The sequence below is a fragment of the Aulonocara sp. 'chitande type north' Nkhata Bay genome, linkage group LG5 (assembly GCF_057382095.1).
Source record: "Aulonocara sp. 'chitande type north' Nkhata Bay isolate Kocher_YH1m ecotype deep benthic linkage group LG5, A_spYH_male_GT1.1, whole genome shotgun sequence".
Lineage (NCBI taxonomy): Eukaryota > Metazoa > Chordata > Actinopteri > Cichliformes > Cichlidae > Aulonocara > Aulonocara sp. 'chitande type north' Nkhata Bay.
The window spans coordinates 5,932,949-5,957,919 of NC_141348.1; the positions used below are offsets into that span (position 1 = coordinate 5,932,949).

Consider the following 24,971-nt stretch of genomic DNA (forward strand, 5'->3'; position numbering starts at 1 on the left):
GAGTTAAAGTAACACTTTGCAAAGTGTTATTATTTTAACTCCATTGTAGTGTTAAAAATATAACACCCATAGTGTTAAAATTTCACTCTGTATGGTGTGAAGTGTCTTCACTCAGAGTGTAACTACCTAACATTTATAGTGTTGTTTTAGGACACTGATAAGTGTTCACTTTTACACTGGCTTGGGTTAACTCTTTTCACTGAGGGTGTTACTACACAACAACTATGGTGTTATTTATGACACTTTTAAGTGTTTATTTTCACACTGGATTGTGTTGACTGTTTTCACTTAGAGTGTTATTCTGTAACTTTTACAGTGTTATTTTGGCACTTTAAAGTGACATATATGAGCTTTTAAATACTAGTCTGTATTAATTGTCTGAATACAAAAATGCATTAAAGTGCAATTACTGTATGACTACTGTGTTACATTCAGTGAAAGTCCTTGTTAAGTCCCTTTACAGGATAAAAGGAGAAAACATAAAATTGGTCACATAAGCATTTTAATAAATATTAAATTCCAAGCACCATACAGCATACGTTCACAACAAAAATAATGGCACAATGTACAGACCATCATCATCACCATAAGCACTTTGCAAATCAAAGGGCTTGTATATTTCAATACAGTCTGCTTTAACAACATCTTTTTCATCCGTTTCAAACACTTTATAAGCATGGCAATGTTCACTGAAATTTTCAACCACAAGCTTCTGAACTATGAAGTAGGTGTGACTATTGACCAAAACTATTGTTTTTATTCTGCAAAACACCGGCATCTCATGTTCAGAACCACAACAAATGACCAATCCTGTTCTGTACTCAGTCCCATTAATGTTAACCCAATTAGCAGAGAAAGCCTCTTCTGCAACAGCAGGCAAGCCTAGGGAGATCATTTCACTATTTTCCTCACTATCAACATCAAATGATTTCAAGGGCCCATACTCAACATGGCTTAAAGGACATGTCTCCCACTTGTATGCTATGGATGTTTGATGTTTTTTGGCAAGTGACACTGTGATGTTCTTAAAGTTCTTAAGGGTGTCTTTGAACACCCTATGTTTAGCCTCACCTCTCATGCTCCATACATGCAATAATGGCCCAATTTTTCTGATGCAAGTTGGGTAGTGCAACATAAAGTGGTGTTTGGGAATCATGTTCCTACCTGGATACAACAATTTGAACAAGTCATGATGTTCCATTGTTAAATGTTTTAGAAGCACAGTCATGCCATGTGTAACAGATGGAGAGAATATGATGTTAATTATTTGCAACAATAGCAATAGCATAGTCCAGTTCTGATTTCCTTCTGGCACAATATCACCAAAAATTAAAGGAATGTTTCTTATCAGACAAAGAGTCTGAATGGAGTTAAGACCTATACTATTACCACTACTGTCTAAGTTCACCCTTGTTGGACGATTTTTGCTCTCCAAGTAGCCATAGTCAAAAGCATAGATCCGTGACAAAAGAGCAGGTTTCGGCAGAAAATTGTCTGACAGATATTCCAACAGTAACTTTATCTCATATTGTGCTACCCCTTCGAGAATATCATGCATAATGTCCAAGGAAAAGTTCTGGCAAACATGAAAGAATTGAAGAGTGTTCAGTGTAGAATTCTTTCTTAAGCCAAACACATGTAGCTTTTGAGGATCAGATTGCAACTCACTGCAGTGCATTTCAAAAAGTTCTTTCCCTCGTAAGATGATCTTTGGATCATCCTCAGTATACACACTCTGTGCATCCTGTTTTGCAATTAAACACAAACGACAAAAGTAACGTCCACTGAAAGACTCAACAAAACCCAAAATTGAGTGCATCCCCAAGTTGTCCCCAGTTATCTGACATATAGTGCCATGGACCTTTTCAGATGAGAAGGGTAAATCAATGCCATGGCTCTCCAAAAACTTTATGTCATCAATCAGAGGCTGTAAAATAGGATCAAAGCCGTATTTTTTCACATCTTCTGCATGAAACAATGCAACCAAATGAATGTTCATCAATGCAGAATTTAACTTTGGAGGCAGATTTCTGAGGACAAAATAGATTGCACCAACTTTGTGAACACCACGTTTGGAACCAAGTGGATTAGCAGTCTCAAAGTCATCATAATAAAGCTGAATTTGCAAAGAAGTCTGTGGTTTTGAAAACAATGGATGAGACTTATAGTAACTCCCATCACAAAAGTCTTCATATCTGTCTTCTTTTGATACACATGGTTTAGCAAGCAGCTCGCAAATATAAGAATTGCGACATATAAATTTGATTGTTTCCAAAATTGGAATGTACACAAAAGTGTCTTTTACTGGTACCTGGTCATAAGTGCCTGATTTTTTATTTAACCTTGTATCATAGCGTATTCCTAAAGTCTTTTCCACTGGATCCACAATTCCCCATTTTTCACGGAAATATGACTTTCTTTTAGCTTCAGTGTCGAACTTCTCAACTGGATTGTCAAAAGTCTCAAGACATTTTTCCACTGGAGATCTAACAGGATTTTCTGTTGGCACAACGTTCAGTACTTTATGTTTAAACTCACAGTGCAGTCCATCAGCAAAATCTTCCAAATCACAAACAAGTGATGACACAAAACTATTTGCCAAACCACTACCATTGAGTTTACCAATAATTTTAGTGCAAATTGCTTCAGAATTTTTTTTAATTCTTTGACCTGACCCATTGTTTTCAGAACACCCAACCTCTAGGCTCTGAGTAACACTTGTTCCTGCAACTGCTATGTCTGTATCTTGTAATCTGTCAAAATCAGCTTGAAATGACTCTGAGGGTTCTGCATCACCACTTTGACAACAATCTTCATCATGAACACTATTTAAATGTTTTTTTAAACCAGAATATGTAGTGAACTGACGGCTGCAACCATCTTGTGAACAAGCCAACTTAAATTTGGTGCTTGGATAAAAACTGTGACCTAGTCGCAAATGACTTATCAAAGCCTGACTGGTGCTATGCAGAGTTTGACAGATAAAACATTTAAACATGGTTCTCATTCAACATTTTGGCACGCAACTCACGAACACGTGGTGACTCATCTGTTGAGGTGGCATCAATGTTGAATATGGTGGTCTGCACAAAACTGTAGAGATGAACCAGTGACTCGTCGTAAGATAAGTTGAACACGTAGTGGGATTTGAAAAGTTCATCAAAAGCACTGAGTGAGCTGGTGGCTTGGCAGGGGATGAGCTGTTTGTCCACTGCGATGTAGAAGGTGTCAATGCTGTTCTGGGTTCGACCAACAGCGAGGATGTATGGTTGTTTACCATCTCTTGCTTGCAAGTGTTCATCAATGCTGCAGCATGACTAAAAACAAATGAGATATTGACATATAGGCCTAGCTTATACTTGCTGAGTATGAACCATTCATTCAGTTTGACATTATGTGCCTTGCTAACTTATTACAAAATACTAAGACACATACTTCATGGAGAGGAAAACTAAAAAGTGCAAAAACTGAAAAAGTGCTTTGTAGGATTTTAAAAAGTGAGACAACATATTTACCTTGTGAAAGTGCACCATTTTGTGTGCTGCATCAGTTGGACTTATTTTGGTTCTCCTCTTTCGTCCAGCTGTGGGTGGCAAAAGTTGAAGGAGTAGCAGCAGAGAGGCCATGTCACTGTCCCAGTCTGTGTATGGTTGAATTTATAAAACAATTTCAAAATGACAGGTAAAAATAAATATTATTAAAATCAAACAAGCATGGTGCGACGCCTACCATTTACATCACTCTCTGTTGGTTTCTCAGCAGCTTTTATCAAACGACACAGGTCAGTTGACTGAGTCAGCTGTTTGGCTTCTTTAATAACCTTTGGCTTGAATGACATGTCCCACTTCTCAAGCAACTTGGTGGCTGTTTCAGCACCAAACAGCAGCAGGAAGTCTTGATTGACCTGTTCATCATACACACAGGACATAAAGACAGTGCTCAACATTGTTTACATTGCAATGTGATTTTGACCAATATGGGATATAGCCTGACTGGGATGACCAATGATCACATCTTTTACTGTTGCCATCCACATCAGCAAAACAAAAAAAAAAAGGATTAACAGTTGAAAATATCAAGTGATTTGACTTACTAGTCCTTTGACATCCAAAAAGCGTGGAAATGTTTTGAAGACATCTGCAGTTCTTTGTGGATCATGCACCAGATCCTGGCAATGTTGGAACGTCATTTTCATCTTCTGAAATACACTTGCTTCATCAGGAGAGTGAACAAGAAATGAGATGGCCTCCTTGCAGGCATCTCCATCAAGTTGCTGAGGCAATGTGGTTGCTAATCTTCTGCGCTTAGGCCCTTGTTCTTGATGCACTGGGACTTCCTTCACTGGCCGTTTGGTTGTAGACCTGGAAATGGTTTTGAGGCGCCACGCTATATATCCAGTGCCTTTCACTCCGTCGTAGAAATGCTCCTGTCACATTTAAACATAGATGAAAAATAAACATCAAATGCGATCTTACAGACTTTGCAGATTCAGCAAAAAGAAACCCAAGGACTATTATCATGTAACAGGTGCAATACATGTTAAACAACATCCACAATTTCAATACAGTTTTATGACAATAGTTATTACGAAAGAGGAATTAAGATTTTTCTTTTAAATCATTTAGCTGATGTAATTATTCCATGATGAAAACTAAATAATGTGCTGTTTTACAATCACTGCATGACTTACATAGCCGTTTGGAGAAAATGGATCCTTCAATGAGGGAAAGAGTGTAATTATTCCAAGGGCATATTTCTCCTTTTGCTTACGGGAGGGAATTCTGCTATAGAGGAAATACAATTGACAATGTTAAATCAGAAGTATGTGTCTTTACTGCAGTATACATTACAAGAATATTCCATATGGCCCATCTTTACTTTTTTATTAGGTACTATTACTCTTACCCATGTCTCTCAGTCATATCACTTGCCAATATGTTAACAAGCTGCCGCCGGGTGCGGTGGCTCAGTGAATTTTCGGCATTGTATTCTTCAAGAATTTCCTCTCCACCAGGTTTCCTAGTCAAGGCATTTTTAACCATCTGCTCATATAAAAGGGAAAATAATAACAATAAAAACTTGTTTGTCAGTAAAGGTGAAAGTTTAGAGGAATGTCAACAAACCTGTGAAAGACATATCTAGCAAGAAGCACTAACTTCTACTAACATTTTTTCATACAGGGCAAGTTGGGAACCACCATGTTTTGAATTTCAATTTGTATAACAATCTACAGTATAAATGGTGTCAACTCAAAAATACAAAAGACATTTTCTGTTCTCAATTACCTCTTTTGCAGCCTCTGACACAGAAACATTTGGTGCAGAACTGTCTTTGCTGGATCTACTGCGGCCTGCAGGAATGCCCTTTTCCCTGAGGTCACTGTCACTTGATGAAAGTGATATAGTGTCCGTGAGGGAAGATAATGTATCCGAGGAGGATGGTGTGGAATGAGCTAAAGGACAAAAATCTTTGGGAGAGATGATTTGGTTAACTTTCTTTAGGCTACTCCACAATGCCATTAATAACACAATTTCAATGTTCATGTTCAGACAACATTCTATACAAATATGACCCAGCCCTGTCCACTGTCATGTATATTGCATGAAGACAGGTCAATGTCATCTGCATCAAGAGCAAAAGAACTTGGCTCTACATTGAGTGGGCTATACTCTGAAAATTTAAGTTATGATAACATTTACCTTCATCTGAAATCTTTTCACGTATTGTCAGGCATAGGTCTGGTTGGGCCTCCAGTAACTCCAGAAAAATGTCTTCTTCGACAGCTGTGTCAGTTTCATCGAAAATATCAAGGTCAGCAGCATCCGGAAGTCCAAACTTGGTTTTGGCTTTACAAAAAGATAAGCATAATGTCACCTAAAACGCCTGAAAAACTTTTTTAAAAACTAATTTTGACTTTTTTATTTAGCTAATATTTATTAACAGCTGTTTTACCTGTCTTTAAAATGGTTAAATTAGACAAGTCTGCAGCAACAATATAGGCCTAGGCCTACTGCTCTGTACTGTTTTTAATGTCACACATTAAAATAAAATGTGTTAACATTTAATTCGTTTTTTAAATAGATGAGATGCAAACATGATGAACTGATACATGTGCAACAAATTTTGTTCTGCCAGGTTATCTTACCTTCACTGATGAATTCTAGATAAGTGAATCCTGCGTGCAATTTAATGTACTTCTTTACATTGAGGTATTTCACTTTCAGCAACATGTCTTACAACAGCACCTGGTGGAGAGAAGGGGGCACAGAATATTTTTTACCATATATTTAAACCATAGCTTAAGTGGCAACAAATCCGGACAACTTTAAGAAAATATTAGGCTATACATTGTGTGATGATCTGTGAAGGGGTGACAGCCCACTTCAACCTCAGGAACATAATTTGGCTTCCCCCTGCGCACTAAAATAGCTGAACTTGGGTACACAGAAATAGCATCCAATGAATTATCCACCCATCCACATGTTTATAAGACGACAACGGCGATCTTCTCGTCTGCACGCAGGCTAGATACTTAGTTCTGCTATGTTGCGAGTAAATCGCTGTAGCCTACTTGGGGAAAAGCATCTCTGTTTAAACCATGTCAGGATGATAATCCACATAAAATTTCCTGTTGAACGCACACCTGCCTTCATCACGCTTTCACTTATGACAACAAATATCCCTTATACTGTAAATTAATGAGTGCAAGTCTTACATTTATATCGGGAGTTTCTGACACATGCACAGCCGTCTGGCTAGTTGCTACTTTGTGGTGGTTGTTTTGTGACACGACATGCTAGGATTATCAGTGGAGGCGACGTCAACGACCCTCAGTCGTTATACCGCTTTGTCTTAAACACTGGATGGTAGCCTATTTCACTAAAACTGTAGAAAAGGGGAAAATGTTCCCTTAGATTAGGCCTACTACAACATAGGGCTGCTCGATTATGGCAAAAATGATAATCACGATTATTTTCACTGAAATTGAGATCTCGATTATTTGACGATATTTATTTAACAATAACAATGTATTGAATAATGACTTTAAAGATTGTCAAAAAATAATATAAAATAGTGTGCAAATACTGATAACAGTGCAAATGTTTGCAATATAAAAAATAAATGAAAAATGTAAACATCTATGTTTAGTGAACGTTGCAGTGTTGCTCTGTGGTGCAGCTACAACACTGTAGCAAAGTTTACACACTATGTCTACTTGATCCACGTCTGACTCCGCGAACCCATAATGTTTCCACACCACTGAAGTTTTTTTTACCTCTCTTTTCAACCAACGGCAGTCACTCTCCTCTCCAAATAACTTCTGCTTAGCTTTCCGAGCTTCCCTCGGGTCCTCTTAATTGTTGTGACACGTGTTCGAAATGCAGAGAGGTGCGCTCGATTTGCCACACGGAGCAGCGCGAGAGTAAAGCACGAGGGAGGGGCTAATAATCGGCTCAGTCATTTTTAATGATCGTTGAAAGCCCAGATCGTAATCGTGATTAAAATTCGATTAATTGAGCAGCCCTACTACAACATGTATGATATATCCTAACCGTTAGCAACCAACCCATGCACAAACGCAGCGCGCCTTGCTTGGTCACTAACATCTAACAGAATTCCATAACCCCCTGCCACTTCAAAGATTTGTAGGCTAGGCTACTGCTAAACTCGCTGGTAGCACGTGTAATTAGCCTATCTTGACGCTTTCCAAAACTTGACTTGAACGTCTCCATGTGATTGTTTAGTTCACTTTTAAATAGGATATTTCTGAGGCGAATGTTCGCTTCCCTTAAAAGCAGTGGGCTAAACGCATTTGTCTTAGCTGCCAGCTAGGCTACCACAAATTCAAATTTTAACATTACATTTAACATATCCAGAGGATAGCTAACTCCTCCCTCGTTTCATTTAATAAGCATTGAACACTGGAAAGCATTTCTCTTATGACATTAGAACTAACTAGAATTGAGAATTATATTAAGCACGCATTTATTTTCGCTGCAATATTAACTTGTTATAGAGGATAGTTTAGCTACCTAAGCTAACGAATCCCATCTCTTACCGCAGATGAATACACTCCACATTAGGAAAATATTGCATGCTTCTGATAAATAATGTTATAGGCTAGTTAGTTACAATATTTAATAATGATAAAATAACATAGGTCTTGTTGTATAGTTCTTACCTGAACAACCTCCTCGATCTTGACAGCAAACTTCTGGCGGACTCCTCATGCCCATGAGCGCGAAAAACCCGGATGTGGAAATCAACTCCAAATGAGTGTTATAGTATTGACTCTTTGAAATAACTCCGGCTACAGAGCTTTTTCAGCACCGTTAGTGTTACTGTAACTCTCAAACCAACACTTTTCAACTCGAAATTTTTAACACCAGTAATTTTAACTCACATCAACACTTCGGATTTTGCTGTGTACATTTCCATATTTTTATATCTATAAAAAGACAACTGACACTCGTGAGACTTTATCAAAAGTGTAAGCATCACAGCAGATGCCTTTGTGTCAAAGTAACTGAGGATAAAACACAGAAAAACATGAAGGTGATTTTCCTTGCCTGGGATTTTATAGCAGATAACTTTAAAATTATTCTGCAATTTTAAAAAGTACAAATTTCTTCAGTATTGAACAGCAGAAATTAGGCTTTCTTGTCCAAGATCAGTAAAAAATCAGTAAAAAAGTCAAAAAAAAAAAAAAAGGACAGCGGCTGAGAGCGCTGTAAACAATGGTAGACTGGTGGGTAATAACCGAATGAATAATGCAGAAAACAGAGATTTGAGATGGGAAACTGTTCTTGAAGTACACAGAGAGAGCTGTGCATGAAGTGTGATTTTATCACACTGATGGTGATAAAAGCAAAACAGCAAAAGTCAGAGGGAATTAAGGACGACATTTATCAAATGTGAAGTGTAGTTTTGATCTTCTTTTGCTGCTGGTTCAGTGAATTTTGGTTGGAGAGAGACGAAACCTGCAGCTCAGAATCTACAGGGAGTGCAGAATTATTAGGCAAATTAGTATTTTGTCCACATCATCCTCTTCATGCATGTTGTCTTACTCCAAGCTGTATAGGCTCGAAAGCCTACTACCAATTAAGCATATTAGGTGATGTGCATCTCTGTAATGAGAAGGGGTGTGGACTAATGACATCAACACCCTATATCAGGTGTGCATAATTATTAGGCAACGTCCTTTCCTTTGGCAAAATGGGTCAAAAGAAGGACTTGACAGGCTCAGAAAAGTCAAAAATAGTGAGATATCTTGCAGAGGGATGCAGCAGTCTCAAAATCGCAAAGCTTCTGAAGCGTGATCATCGAACAATCAAGCGTTTCATTCAAAATAGTCCACAGGGTCGCAAGAAGCGTGTGGAAAAACCAAGGCGCAAAATAACTGCCCATGAACTGAGAAAAGTCAAGCGTGCGGCTGCCAAGATGCCACTTGCCACCAGTTTGGCCATATTTCAGAGCTGCAACATCACTGGAGTGCCCAAAAGCACAAGGTGTGCAATACTCAGAGACATGGCCAAGGTAAGAAAGGCTGAAAGACGACCACCACTGAACAAGACACACAAGCTGAAACGTCAAGACTGGGCCAAGAAATATCTCAAGACTGGTTTTTCTAAGGTTTTATGGACTGATGAAATGAGAGTGAGTCTTGATGGGCCAGATGGATGGGCCCGTGGCTGGATTGGTAAAGGCAGAGAGCTCCAGTCCGACTCAGACGCCAGCAAGGTGGAGGTGGAGTACTGGTTTGGGCTGGTATCATCAAAGATGAGCTTGTGGGGCCTTTTCGGGTTGAGGATGGAGTCAAGCTCAACTCCCAGTCCTACTGCCAGTTTCTGGAAGACACCTTCTTCAAGCAGTGGTACAGGAAGAAGTCTGCATCCTTCAAGAAAAACATGATTTTCATGCAGGACAATGCTCCATCACACGCGTCCAAGTACTCCACAGCGTGGCTGCAAGAAAGGGTATAAAAGAAGAAAAACTAATGACATGGCCACCTTGTTCACCTGATCTGAACCCCATTGAGAACCTGTGGTCCATCATCAAATGTGAGATTTACAAGGAGGGAAAACAGTACACCTCTCTGAACAGTGTCTGGGAGGCTGTGGTTGCTGCTGCACGCAATGTTGATGGTGAACAGATCAAAACACTGACAGAATCCATGGATGGCAGGCTTTTGAGTGTCCTTGCAAAGAAAGGTGGCTATATTGGTCGCTGATTTCACTGGTGTGAAAACCATCACAGGCCACAACACCAAGAAAAGCACAGTGGGGGGGACTGTGGAGAAGGCAAACGAACTTAACAACTTCTTCAACAGGTTTGACCAGCCCACAACCCCCCCACCCTCACCTTCACTACAGAGTCCAATCCCCACTCTCCTACCTCCCTCGCTTCCCCCCCTTCCTGACACCATGACACCCCCCTCCTCCAATCCCTCTCTCAGCAGCAAGACATCTCCCCCCCCTCCCCTCTTCCCAAACATCTCCCAGTGTCACAGTGGATCAGGTCAGGAGACAACTGAGGAAGCTTCGCCCCAGAAAGGCAGCAGGCCCAGACAAGGTGTGTCCTAGGATGCTAAAGGCGTGTGCTGCTGAACTTGGGGAGCCGCTACAACGAGTCTTCAACCTCAGTCTGCGACTGGGGAGAGTGCCCGCCCTATGGAAGACATCCTGCATCGTCCCGGTCCCCAAAAGGAACCGGCCCAATGAGCTGAATGACTTCCGACCGGTGGCACTGACGTCACATCTTATGAAGACTCTAGAGCGGCTCTTCCTCAACCTCCTCCGACCACAGGTACAACATGCCCAGGACCCACTACAGTTTGCATACAAGGCGGGTGTCGGAGTGGAGGATGCCATCCTGTACCTCCTACACAGAGCCCACTCACACCTGGATGGGGGAAAAGGCACGGTCAGGATCCTGTTTCTTGACTTTTCCAGTGCCTTTAATACCATCTGGCCCTGTATGCTTCAAGAAAAACTGAACAGGATGGAGGTGGACCCCTGCCTGGTGGCTTGGATCTCCGACTACCTCACCGACAGACCACAGTACGTCAGGCTGAAGGACATCACGTCTGACACAGTGGTCAGCAGCACAGGAGCACCACAGGGAACTGTGCTGTCCCCTCTTCTCTTCACCCTGTAAACCTCTGACTTCTGCTACAACTCTGAATTATGCCACATTCAGAAGTTTGCAGACGAGACAGCCATCATGGGGTGTATCTGGGATGATCAGGAAGAGGAGTACAGCAGTCTGGTGAGGAACTTTGTCGCATGGAGTCACGCAAACCACCTGCAACTCAACACCTCAAAGACTAAGGAACTGGTTGTGGACTTCGGGAGGTCCAGAGAAGGTCCACTGCCGGTTCAGATAGAGGGGGAGGAGGTGGAGGTGGTCAACAAGTACAAGTACCTCGGGCTGTGGGTGGACAATAAACTGGACTGGTCATGCAACACAGAGCACCTGTATAAAAAAGCCCAAAGCCGACTGTACTTCCTCAGGAGGCTGAGGTCTTTTAACATCTGCAGGAAGCTCCTGAGGATGTTTTACCAGTCGGTGGTTGCTGGAGTACTTTTCTATGCTGTGGTGTGCTGGGGGAGCAGCACAGCAAAGAAGGATCATCCAGGCTGGAGAAACTGATCAGGAGGGCTAGCTCTGTGGTCGGCATGAAGCTGGACACTCTGGTGACAGTGGCAGAGAAAAGGACATTAAAGAAACTGATGGACATTATGGACAATGCCAGGCATCCTCTGCACACGGCCATTAACAACCAGAAGAGTCTGTTCAGTGACAGGTTGCTTCTCCCAAAGACAAGAACTAACAGACTTAAAAACTCCTTTGTCCCACACGCCATCAGACTGTTTAACTCCTCTCTGGAGGGGAGAGGGAGGGGAGACAGGAGGACAAAGGAGGGAACAACTAAGCTGTAGTGCCTCTTCACCTCACTGTGCAATACCTTTTGTGCAATACTTTTGTAAATAGTCAACAGTGCAATAGACTCAATACTTGAAATGTGCAATTCACTTGTATTTTTATTTTTATTCCTATTTATTCTATTTATCCCCTTCGTATATTTTATTTATATTGTCTCTGTATTTATATATATGTGTGTGTGTGTGTGTATAACTCTGTAACTTCTGTCGGTGCTGTGCTTTTTTGGAAATCGAATTTCCCAGAGGAACCCACCCGAGGGATTAATAAAGTTCTATCTAATCTAATCTAATCTAATCTGATTTGTTTTTGTTTTGTTTTTGAATGTCAGAAATGTATATTTGTGAATGTGGAGATGTTATATTGGTTTCACTGGTAAAAATAAGTAATTGAAATGGGTATATTTTTTTTTTGTTAAGTTGCCTAATAATTATGCACAGTAATAGTCACCTGCGCACACAGATATCCCCCTAAAATAGCTAAAACTACAAACAAACTAAAAACTACTTCCAAAAACATTCAGCTTTGATATTAATGAGTTTTTTGGGTTCATTGAGAACATGGTTGTTGTTCAATAATAAAATTATTCCTCAAAAATACAACTTGCCTAATAATTCTGCACTCCCTGTAGATGCAAAAAAGACACAAACACAAAGCGAAGGACCAACCGAAGCATCAGAATCAGTGAGCTGTCGGCTTTCAGCCCCAACGGCGTGTCCGTTGGGTGAGAAAGCCAAGAAAGAGAAAGCTGATTCTGATGCTTCGGGTCCGGTCTATGTTTACCTCTTTGTGTGGAATCTGTTTACCTGCTCTCATTTGCTGTTTGGTGTTTGCTGAGATTCTGGCATTTCTGGCAAAATACATTTATATATTTAAAAGTCGATTCAGGATTTCATGAATCGATATCACTTTGTTCAAGCTACTCACCTCCCTCTTCCACCTGCACTTTCAAACGTACACACAAAGGACTATGGGACAAGTACAGGAGCACGGCCAATCATAGAGGTGCCGCCCCTGACTATCTCTGATTGGGACACACGATAGGGGCATGATTTGTGTCACTTGTTGACCACACAGAGACTTTCAGAGTTTTTTTTTCTTCTCTTTCCTTTCATCACAGGCAGCACTGTCATCAAGCTCACTGCCTGTCAATTTGTGCATTTGCATTATTTCCATCGTGTGGCTGCAGTTGGCTATTGTTGCTGAAAGTTGTGCTTATTTTAGTCTCATCGAAAAGTGTAGTTGTCTCTGTCAGAGAGTGCCTGTGTCCTGTTAACAATAAGTGGAGCTGGGAAAGCTGAGAGGCTAACAGCTTTTTATCTGGTGCTTTGTATATGCACATTGTGGATAAGCCGATGGTCTGTGACTAAACTGTAAATGGATGGGAGAATTAATGTTTCAATGAGATTCAATCATTTACTTCAGTCAATATCATGAGCATGAAAAAGAAGGGTTTTTTTTAAATAGCCCAATTTTCTGTTGCCTACATTGTAGAGCGTGGCTTTGCTTCCAGACCTCAACAGGAACATTAGCACACTCGGGGATTAAAATGTGATTCAGCCAATGGAGGAACCATACAATCTTAGTGGCTCTAGGGAAAACTGACAATAATTTCTATTGAGAGCTCCAGTAGATTTTCTTAGTGTACAGGCTGTGATCAGCAGACCTGCTGCTGCAGCTACTCTGAAGTTTACTGCTCTTTGTGAACTTACACAACTGAATTCAATAAACTCATCATGTTACCGTGAGCCAAACTGTTTATTTAATTCATTTAGTATGATTTATTTAGCACCAAATTACAAAACAGTAATTACCATGAGGTGCTTTATATTGTAAGGCAGAGACCTTAAAACAATTCACTGCACTAGACTACGAAGTGTTAATATACATCAGGTTTTTTTTGCAGGATGTTTCACAAAATGAAAAATCATAAATTCACATCATGTGCAGATTTAATATCTGATTTAAAAAATGAGAAACTACATGCATACATTTAATTAGCAATTTATCAAATGCCTCTGAACACTGCTCTTCTTCTTCTCCTGTCCTGTCTTTCTTACATCTTTCTCCATCTCTGATTGAAGTCAGCTCTCACTCTTTTCTGTCTCTGAACAGAAGCTGGATTTTTAGCTACTGTGGCAAATACGGTGTGAAACAAGCTGCACATAAACATTGTGTTTACTGATATTTGTTGAGCTGATACAAATGTAGCATTTGAAATTATGTGCCCCTTATGGCCTGCATGGTAAATGGCCTGCATTTGTATAGCGCTTTTGTAGTCCCTAAGGACCCCAAAGCGCTTCACACTACATTCAGTCATTCACCCATTCACACACTTCTCCCTTATAAAGTATTACTCACCTTATGCTCGCTCGTCTTCTGTAGGGATAGCTAGATACTTAAGTATCGCGGCCAGAACATCTGAACATCTGCATTCCCACCAATGTTGTGGCACTCCAGACTATGGTGCCTGAATCCCCTCAGTGAGATCATTAACAAGACTGGCTACGGATACCGACTACGGAATGGAGCAGTTGTCAGCCACCTCCTCTACATGGATGACATCAAGCTGTATGCCAAGAATGAACGAGGATATCCTTCATAAAGATAGCTATAACTTTTGATAGAAGATCAGATACACGTATATATGGCTTTATCTTATAGAATTCAATATCCCCTGTTGATACAGACGGACATAATGGTGGTGGCTAAGCAACTGGACATAATGATGGTAGACAAACAGAAGAAGACGGCCGTAGTGATAGATGTAGCGGTTCCCAATGACACCAACATCAGAAAGAAGGAACACGAGAAGCTTGAGAAATACCAAGGGCTCAGAGAAGAGCTCGAGAAAATGTGGAGGGTGAAGGAAACAGAGCCTTCATTAGGAACTCAGCAACATTAGAGGCCAACTAAGGATCTAACAAGGAGATGCTCTGTCCACACTGCTGTTCTGCATAGGCCTGAACCCTCTCAGTGAGATCATTGACAAGACTGGCTACCGACACTGACTACGGAAGGGAGCAGTTGTCAGCCACCTCCTTAACATGGTTGAAGCTCGATGCTGAGAGTGAACAAGACATTGATTCACTGTTCCACACCACCAGGATATACAGCAATGTTATTTGGAGTGGAGAAGTGCAGTCGGATGGTAACAAAGAGAGGGAAGGTAGTTAGTGCGATCCTCTCAGTTCTATCTGAAGGTAACATTGCAAACCACCGCAGAACCACTATCCAGGATGAAACAATGAACATCAATGAGTACATCAGGAAGATCGTCACAACCAACTGTGTGCTTAGTGAACACCTCAGGCAGGAGAAATCCCAAAAAGAAGAGGAGCAAGAGGAAGAACCATGCAAGGACAGGTCCCTGCACAGTATGTACCACCAACAGATAGAGTAAGTGGCTGGCATCCAGAAATCCTACCAGTGGATAAAGTTGGACTAAAAGACAGCACAGAGGCAGCACAGGAGCAAGCTCTAAGATCCAGAGAGGCTGTGGTCTACCACACCAGGCAAAGCAGACAGGCTGTGTAAAGATGCCCCTGAGACAATCCTTCACATTGCACCAGCGTGCGAGATGCTAGCGCACAGGACATACATGGAACGTCATAACTAAGTGGCCAAAATTGTATATAAATCTAAATATATATTTCATGGCAGCTTTGGGTGTCTGTACACCTACAACATGTGAACTGCTGCTATACCTCCTGAGCCACAGCACCATAAATTAACATGGTTTCACTAGTTTTCTGTCTCACAAACTAATGTCAGTTTTTTCTTTTTCCACAGATGCAGATCTACATGTATAACTCAGATGACTTTGAAAGTCTCACTGCAGCACTCAGAGAGAAGAGAATCATTGCAGCCATGGCTGTTTTTTTCCAGGTAGGAAAAGGTTATGTTACTTACTCGAAAGATGAGGTAGATTTCAGTTGTGCATGTTCTTTCTTCTGGGTTGGGAATTTATCATTAATGTTTTACAGGAGAACTCACTGCAAAAAGAAAATTCTGTCAGTACAAGCTTTGTACTGACATATCAGAGGTTGTTGATACAATAACACAGTGCAGACATCTAGCAGACTGTCTAACATTATGTTACAAGGGACATCTAAGCCTTGTGAACTCATATTGCAACTCCAGCAACAAGATGCAGTGACCCAAAGTGTCACGGTTCTGGGTCCGTTGGACCCAGTATTTTGAGTTTATTATATTTCGGTTTAATTCTGCTTCATGGATTGCTTTCTTATTCTCATAGTGACGATGATTATTATTTCTTGTTTCTGTTTATCCGTGCTTAAGGATTTGTTCTCAGTTATATCTCACGTTTAGTTCAGGTTCCATGTGTCATTCTTTGTCTGTCTCTCAATGTAAAGTCTGCATGCTTGTTTAGTAATTCATGTTTCCTGTTTTATTGTGAAAGTCTTTGTCTTATGTTAGTGTGTGCAGCTTGGTTCCCCCCGTCTCGTTAACCCTGATCTCTCCCAGCTGTGTCTCCCTCCTGTTGCCCATTCGCTGATTACCACCCTGTGTATATTAGCCCTGTGTTTTCCTGTGCTCAGTGTCGCGTCGTACCATCAGATTATGCCTGTGTGTTTCGGTTCTCCATATTCCATGGTCACTTCATGTTTTGTTTTCGTACCAGCAATAAAGCTGAGGTTTTTGAGTGTCAAGTTAGTGTCTGAGTCCTGCGTTTGGATCCTCCTCTCCGCCTGCCCTGACACAAAGTCTCCATTTCAACTTGTGTTGAAAGTGTGGACTTCAAACAATATACCAGCCATGTAAAACCACAGTTATGATTAAAAATACCCGCAATGTTTCTGAAAACATATATGTTCCAGCCATATGTTCTGCACACTCGGGTAAAGAGAGGGGCTGAGCTGGGGGAGGCCACTGGACAGACCTGGTGCTCCTAAACGTACAGTGAGGGTGTGCTGGGAATGTCTAGCAGAGGCCCCAGTCCGCCCCAGATCTTCAACGCACACCTTAGGCAGAGCTTCAACAGCATTCCAAGGGAGACTGGGGACATCTGAATGAGTCTGAATGGACCATGTTCAGCACCTCCATTGCCGAAGTTGATGCACTGAGCTGCGGCCGCAAGGTGGTTGTTGCCTGTCATGGTAGTAAACCCCCGAACCAAATGATGGACACCAGAGGTGAAGGGAGCCACCACGCTGAAGAAGAGATTCTGGCAAACCTTCAGGCGACTCAGGAGGGGAAAGTGGTGCTCTACCTGTACTGTGTATAGTGCGGGTGGAGCACTGCTGACTTCAACTGAGAAAATTGTTGGGCGGTGGAAGGAATACTTCGAGGACCTCCTTAATCCCACTGACACGTCTTCCATAGAATGGTAAATGGTAAATGGCCTGTATTTATATAGCGCCTTACTAGTCCCTAAGGACCCCAAAGCGCTTTACATATCCAGTCATCCACCCATTCACACACACATTCACACACTGGAATGTAGAAGAAGCAGAGTTGGATGACCCGCCAATTTCCAGGTGTGAGGTCACTGAGGCAGTTAATCAACTCCTTAGTGGCAGAGCCCCTGTGGTGGATGAGGTCCGCCCTGGATTCCTGAGGGCTCTGGATGTTGTAGGGCTGTCCTGGCTGACACGTCTCTACAATGTTGCATGGACATCAGGGGCGGTACCCCTGGACTGGCAGACCGGGGTGGTGGTCCCCATCTTTAAGAAGATGGACCGGAGGGTGTGTTCCAGGGGTATCACAGCCTCCCTGGGAAGGTCTATGCCAGAGTGCTGGAAAGGAGAGTCCGTCCATTAGTGGAATCTCAGATACAGGAGAAACAATGCAGTTTTCGCCCTTGTCACGGAACACTGGACCAGCTCTTTATCCTCTTCAGGATACATGAGGGTGGATTGGAGTTTGCCCAACCAGTCTACATGCGTTTTGTGGACTTGAAGAAGGCATTCGACCGTGTCCCTCGGAGTGTCCTGTGGGAGGTGTTGCGGGAGTATGGGGTGTCTGGCCCATTGCTACACCATTTGATCCCTATACAACCATTGCAAGAGCTTGGTTCGCATAGCCGGCAATAAATCAAACTCGTTCTTGGTGGGTGATGGGCTCTGCCAGGGTTGCCCTTTTGTCACTGATTCTGTTCATAATTTTTATGAACAGAATCTCTAGGCGAATTTCTAGGCAAAGCCAAGTGATGGAAGGCTTTCACTTGGGTGGTCTCAGAATGTCATCTCTGCTTTTCAAAGATGATGGTTCTGTTGGCTTCATCGGTTGATGGCCTCCAGGTCGCACTGGAATTAAGCGGCGGGAATGAGGATCAGCATCTCCAAATCTGAGGCCATGGTTCTCAGTCAGAAAAGGGTGGAGTATCCACTTCGAGTCAGGGATGAGTTCTTGACATTCTTCACGCACACCCTTGCATTATACATGCTTATCTTAGGCAGTAGTATCAGAAGGTACATAATACATTTTCACTGCTGCGCAGTGGATACCCAACTTTATCTATCCATCAAGCAAGACCTTTACACCTGCTGTTTATTTTATTGACACACATGAATTAGATAAACTGCATTTCAGATAAAACTGAGGTTACGTACGCGACCCTAAAAATCCTTTAAATATGGTGTGTTTTTTGGCCTTTTTACAGCTTTATTTCAAAGGGTACATTAAAGAGTGATAGGAAAGCAGGGGGAGAGAGAGAGGGAAAGCATCTCAGCCATGCGGCATATGGTCGCCTGCTCATCCCAGTGTGCTAAACCGTGTCCTTAAATATGGTGTTTAACTAGATGTGTACTCTAGATGGCATTACCTTGGCCTCAAGTAACATTGAAGGATATTCTGGTCAAAAAATGACTTGAAGATTCTTCAAGATTCTTCAAGTCATTGAAGAGAGTAAAAATATATGTTTAATATGCAAACTGGTTTCTTGCATTTGAGCAATAGCTCCAAAATTAGAGACATCTTGTCCTGCGAAACTATTTCATGTGTTAATTACTTCTAGCCTGGACAACTGTAATTCATTTTCAGCAAAAGCAATTGATACAAAATTGTAACCCTACTTACAGTTTTTAAGCAAGAATGACCAAACTCTCACTAGGCCAGTATCAGATAATCTAAGAGGTATAAACATCAATAATGAAGGACCACACCAGGATAAACAGTGGATAAAATTATATATTTGACACACCGCAGCTGCAAATAAATGTACTTAATACAATAAAATAAAATACAAAATATCTCCCCAAAAATAAATTAAAGTGGGGCCAGACCCAAGACACGCTGGAGAGATTATATCTCTCAGCTGGCCTGGGAACGCCTTGGTGTTCCCCCGGATAAGCTGGAGGAGGTGGCTGGGGAGAGGGAGGTCAGGGGCTTCTCTGCTTGGGCTGCTGCCCCCGCGCCCCTGCCCCCAGATAAGCGGAAGAAAATGGATGGATGGATGGCATACAGCTTTTCTCTGAGTCAAATGTTTGAATGAATGTCTGATAACTGATGGATCATCAGGGCCCATTCTATGTTTGTTTAACTGTTTGTCCTACCACACTCTGGTGAAGAAGGAACGTTTGAAGTCCTGCAGGTACCTGTTCCAACACACAATGGAAATGAAACTCTGGCTTCAATACAACCTCAGCAATCTTAACCACTCTTGGGTTGGCTCGCCATCCAGTTAACTGGAACTGTGGAATCGCTACTGTTCAATGGAGTTTTGCTTCAGACTGGGTTCGTCTGTCGAGTTATCCTTTTACCAGATAAAAAAAAACCTGACCAAAGAACAGGGTAAAATTCTAAAGAACCGACCACTGCAGCAGAGTCGCTTGCAAGTTCCAGCAATTCAGCTTCGGTAACATCAGTTTGCCAAGCACATGGCATTGTATGAGCATGAACGCAATGGCAACTGCGGAAAGTCATGTCAAGGTCAACAGCAAGGGTTGCTGGGAGCTCATTGCTGATTGCCCAAGTTACACAACAACAAATCATCTTATTTGTCCACATCTTCCTTTAACCCCAAAAAGCACATGACGAAATTGTTTACATCATGCACACCAAAAATTGCTTTCGACTGCTCTTTTTTTGCAGAAAACATGTTTTGCAGAAAGCCATACCTGTTGCCCGACCCGGTATGCGAGGGCCAGAACGCGGCGGTGTTCTCTTGTTCTGCTCGGCGGTCCTCAAAAGGGCAGTTCGGGTGGCACACAATACCTGTCGGCAGTGCCGCATGTGGTGCTTAACCAAAGGAACCGTCAAGTCCCCTTCTGACACAGAGAGAAGCAGGGGCTGGTACCCCAGGGAGGCCGCAAATGGGGAAACTCCAGTGGCTGCCGACGTGCTAGCATTATGGGCATATTCAATCCAAGCCAGTTGATTGCTCCATGACGATTGGTTGGAAGAGACTACACAACGTAGCATCGCTTCGAGTTCTTGATTAGCTCGTTCCGTTTGCCCGTTAATTTGAGGGTGGAAGCCGGAAGATAAGCTGACCCCCAGTTCCTTACAAAACTCCTTCCATACCCGGGACGTGAACTGGGGACCCCGATTGGACACTATATCTTGGGGAACATCGTGGAGACGGAACACCTGCTGTGTCATAATCTTGGCAGCTTTCAGGGCTGAAGGGAGTTTAGGCAGAGCGATGAAATGAACAGCCTTAGAGAAGCGATCGATGATGGTCAGGATGACCGTGTTACCAGAGGGTGGGAGACCAGTGATGAAGTCCATTGTGATATGAGACCACGGGCGTCTGGGTACAGGCAATGGACGAAGGAGGCAGGAGGTGAACTGGGGGCCTTGTTACGGGCACAAACAGGGCAAGCCGCCACGTACTCCTGAGCGTCCTTCCCTGAAGTTGGCCACCAAAACAAATGTTGCAGAAAGGCAGTAGTGCGGTTTTTACCTGGGTGGCAGGCGAACTCGGCTGTATGGGCCCAGTGAAGGACCTTACTTCGGACTGCCGTGGGAACAAACATCCTCCCCTCTGGACCTGTCCCTGGATCAGGTTCTGACAGCTGAGCTTCCTTGATGATCCTCTCTATCTCCCAGGTCAGAGCCCCCACAAAGCACGAGGAGGGCAGAATGGGTTTCTCCTTCTCTTCAGGGTCAAGATCCAGGGTGAATTGATGTGATAACGCATCCGCTTTGAGATTGCGGGAGCTGGGTCTGTAAGAGATTGTTAAGTTAAACCGTGTGAAAAATAGAGCCCACCTGGCCTGCCGGGCGTTCAGTCTCTTGGCTTCTTGGAGATAGGCTAAGTTCTTGTGGTCTGTCCAAATTACCACTGACGAGCCAATGCTGCCACTCTTCGAGGGCCAGTTTTATGGCGAGGAGCTCCCGGTCTCCAACGTTATAATTGCTCTCTGCAGGAGATAAACGTTGAGAGAAAAAGGCACATGGGTGTAACTCTCCGTTTACCTGTTGGGATAGGATTGCCCACACGCCTGCGTCCGAAGCATCCACCTCCACCAAAAAGGGTTGACTGAGGTCCGCCTGCACCATCACCGGAGCTGAGGAAAAAAGGTGTCTGAGTTTCTCAAAAGCTTGTTCAGCGCCGGGAGACCACTGGAATGACTGCTTAGGAGAGGTTAGTTTGGTGAGGGGCAAGGCGATTTGACTGAAATTGCGAATAAACCGTCGATAGAAGTTGGCAAATCCCAGAAACTTTTGCAGCTGCTTACGGTTCTTGGGTTCGGGCCATTCCACCACCTCCTTTACTTTCACTGGGAAAACACGAGGATGTCGTCTAGATAAACGAAAACGCAGTGATAAATGAGGTCTGGTAAAACATAATTTATCATGGCCTGAAAAACAGCTGGATCATTTGTGAGCCCGAATGGCATCACCAAATACTCAAAGTGCCCAAGGTGTCTGTTAAACGCCGTCTTCCACTCATCCCCCTGGCGGATCCGAATCAGATGATAAGCATTGCGGAGATCAAGTTTTGAGAAGATGGTTGCTCCCTGAAGGAGTTCAAAAGCAGAGGTGAGTAAAGGAAGCGGGTATTTGTTCTTAACTGTTATCTTGTTTAAACCTCGGAAGTCAATGCAGGGGTGGAGTGTCTTGTCTTTCTTCTCAACGAAGAAGAAACCTGCCCCAAGGGGAGAGGTGGACGGCCAGATTATCCCGGTCGCCAGTGAATCTGTTATGTAGCTCACCATTGCCTCATGCTCTGGTTTCAAGATACTGTACAGACGGCTAGTGGGCAAGGGAGCGCCGGGAAGCAAGTCTATCCCACAATTGTATGGACGATGGGGGGGGGAAGAGAGACTTGGCCTTTTCCTTACTGAACACTTGGGCTAGGTCGTGATATTCAGCCGGAACTGTAGTCAAATCGGGTGAAGCATCTGGTGACGACTGACTTGTGTGCGTCTGGCTAGCTGTAGCAGAACGTAAGCACTGTTCATGACACTGAGATCTCCACCCAGTTATCCTGCCCTTCCGATCTCCACCCAGTTATCCTGCCCTTCCTCCAATCGATCTGCGGGTTATGGTGTTTGAGCCAGGAGTAACCTAAAACTAGCGGAGTGTGAGGAGCCTTGAACAGGAACAGGCTGATTTGTTCAATGTGGTTGCTGGAGAGAGAGAGAGTTAGATCTGTAGTGCGATGGGTGATGCTAGCTAAGGGGGCACCATTAAGAGCCGCCACCTGGAGGACCTCTGGTAAGGGTTCAACAGTTATACCCAACTTCTGGGCCAGGGCTTCATCAATTAACTTGAAAATTAACTTGGTGGGGAAAGATGTTTGCGGTGACACCCGTCAATATCCCCACGGCTACTGATGGGCAGCCTCTTTTCCCGACTCTGGGCATTTATCAGCAGAGGAGAAGCAGCAGCTGTGCTAAGAGACGGTCCGGGCGGCAGAACATTAGCTGCGGCCCCAGGTGGAGTTAACAAAATTTCTTTTAATTCAGCGACCAGCTGCCGCAACTCAGTTTGTTCATCAACAACGTGTTTCATAATTTTTTCATGGCGTCCAACATCTCACCTTGAATCGAGAGTTCCCGCAGAACCGGGACAGTGTCCGCTGGATCCATGTTGATGGCTGGAGTATTCTGTTAAGGATGGTGAGTTAGCGAACCCAGACGCGGACCTCTCGTTTAAGTTGAACAGTGTCTTTATTTACAGTGAAGCCAAAACCAATCCACAGTTATCCACAGTGCAAGTCCCTTCAGTGCTCCTCTCCTCTTCTCCCCTCGTGTGTCCACAAATCTCCTGGAATTCAGTGAAGTCTCCCCTTCCGTCTCTCCGTCTCGTTCGCTTCCTGGGAAAAAGGCAAAACAGACACGATTAGCCGCCCCCAGCGCGCGAACACTCTCTTTAACACTCTCTGAGCTTGAGTCACTACCAGGCTTGGTGCAATACTCCAGCGCTGTCTGTCACTCAGCCACACCATTAAATAGTCCTGCCACGGTGGTGGATAATTGGCAGCAGCTGGCGAGGAATCGGTCGCAGGTGAGGCAGCTGAGAGTGGCAGCACTTCCGGGTCAGAGGTCTCTCGTTGCTACGCGGCCGCGTAACACTCGCAGAGGTGCAAGAGAGAGAAGAGGACAAACACACACACACAGGTCGACCGGTCGGGGCATCGTCCGACTCTGACAAGCCTCTGAGTAACACACTACATGTGTGGTCATATGTTGTGAACCGTAATGACTGGAGTGCAATCAAAAAGCCTAAGCAGAGAAGCCCAGACCTTCCTCTCCCCAGCCACCTCCTCCAGCTTGTCCGGGGAACACCAAGGCATTCCCAGGCCAGCTGAGAGATATAATCTCTCCTTTGTGTCCTGGGTCTGCCTGGGGGCCTCCTCCCGGTAGGACATACCAGGAACACCTAACACAGGAGGCACCCAGGAGGCACCCAGGAGGCATCTTTGTCAGATGACCAAACCACCTCAACTGGCTCCTTTCGATGTGAAGGAGCAGCAACTCTACTCTGAGCCCCTCCTGGATGACCGAACTTCTCACCCTGTCTCTAAGGGAGAGGCCACCACCCTTCGGAGGAAGCCCATTTCCGCCGTTTGTATCTGCAATCTCGTTGTTCGTTTTTGGTCACTACCCACAGCTTTTGGCCATAGGTGAGTGTAGGAACGAAGATTGACCTGTAAATTGAGGGCTTCGCTTTTACACCCAGCTCTCTTCACCAAAACAGACCGGTACAGTATCCACAGCACTGCAGCTGCACCACCAATCTGTCTGTCAATCTCCCACTCCCTTCTCCCGTCACTCATGAACAAGACCCCGAGATACTTAAACTCCTCCACTTGGGGCAAGAACTCGTCCCTGAGCACTCAACCCTTTTCTGGCTGAGGACCATGGCCTCAGATTTGGAGGTGCTGATTCTCATTCCCATCGCTTCACACTAGGCTGCAAACCATTTCAAGGCGAGCTGGAGGCCATCACCCGATGAAGACAACAGAACCATCATCCTCAAAAAGCAGAGATGAGATTCTGAGACCACCCAAGTGAAAGCCTTCCGCGACTTAGCTACGCATAGAAATTATGTCCATAAAAATTATGAACAGGATCGGTGACAAAGAGCAGCCCTGACAGAGCCCATCACCCAACAGGTTGCATAAGTGCATCGGAGCATAAGTGGAGATGACGGTCAGGACCTGTTCCCAAACGCGGAGGCACAGGGAGCAAACCCTTTCATCCACTGGGAGAAACCCCAATATACAGGCAGCAAGCCGAGGGGATACCAGGATACCCACCCCAGCCTGCCGCCTCTCACCAGGAGCAACTCTAGACGAGACAGAGTCCACCCCCTTTCCAGGAGACTGGTTTCAGAGCCCGAGCCGTGCGTTGAGGTGAGCCCGACTATATCTAACCGGTACCTCTCATCCACACGCACTAATTCAGGCTCCTTCCTCACCAGAGAGGTGACATTCCAAGTCCCAATTGCCAGTCTTGGTAGCCGGGGACCTCCGGCCGCCACCCGGCTCACAATGCACCCGAACCCTACAGTGCCTCCTGACTGCAGGAAGATGGGCCCATGTCCCTTTTTTGGGCTGTGTCCGGCCGGGACCCGGCCACCAGACACTTGCCCTCGGGCACCCTCCCCAG

At 43.9% G+C, this 24,971-nt stretch overlaps 2 protein-coding genes across 9 annotated transcripts in view; one reads left to right on the forward strand and one right to left on the reverse strand.

The window, feature by feature from the left end:
• The window catches only part of LOC147329773 (receptor-type tyrosine-protein phosphatase gamma-like), a 407,188-nt gene that overhangs the window by 261,385 nt on the left and 120,832 nt on the right, over positions 1-24,971 (forward strand). For all 7 annotated transcript variants that reach the window (XR_015129015.1, XR_015129017.1, XR_015129018.1 and 4 more), the window contains exon 5: positions 15,736-15,831. Coding sequence is in view for 3 of the 7 variants with exons in the window: in XM_086291106.1 (XP_086147232.1) it covers positions 15,736-15,831 (96 nt within the window). In the remaining 4 variants the exon portion in view is untranslated. The remainder of the gene's footprint in view (positions 1-15,735; positions 15,832-24,971) is intronic.
• Positions 564-8,243, reverse strand: LOC147329779 (uncharacterized). Of its 2 annotated transcripts, XM_086294139.1 has the most exons (10): positions 8,183-8,243; positions 6,146-6,245; positions 5,700-5,846; positions 5,286-5,467; positions 4,906-5,042; positions 4,691-4,784; positions 4,094-4,426; positions 3,730-3,904; positions 3,516-3,640; positions 564-3,317 (listed from the first exon to the last, which is right to left on the reverse strand). In XM_086294139.1, the coding sequence occupies exons 2-10, from the start codon at positions 6,228-6,230 to the stop codon at positions 2,991-2,993; spliced, it is 1,605 nt and encodes a 534-aa protein (XP_086150265.1). In that variant the 5' UTR covers positions 6,231-6,245; positions 8,183-8,243; the 3' UTR covers positions 564-2,990. The 2 variants fall into 2 exon arrangements, with proteins under 2 accessions (XP_086150265.1, XP_086150266.1); XM_086294140.1 differs by lacking the exon at positions 8,183-8,243 and having other exon boundaries at positions 6,146-6,261.

Excerpts from the sequence above, each read along its gene's own strand:
- LOC147329779 (XM_086294139.1), bottom strand. The coding sequence starts at position 6,230 with ATGTTGCTGAAAGTGAAATACCTCAATGTAAAGAAGTACATTAAATTG. Across the intron at positions 4,785-4,905 it reads GATATGACTGAGAGACATGG|CAGAATTCCCTCCCGTAAGC; the intron begins GTAAGAGTAATA and ends TTTCCTCTATAG. Across the intron at positions 4,427-4,690 it reads CATTTTCTCCAAACGGCTAT|GAGCATTTCTACGACGGAGT; the intron begins GTAAGTCATGCA and ends TAAATGTGACAG.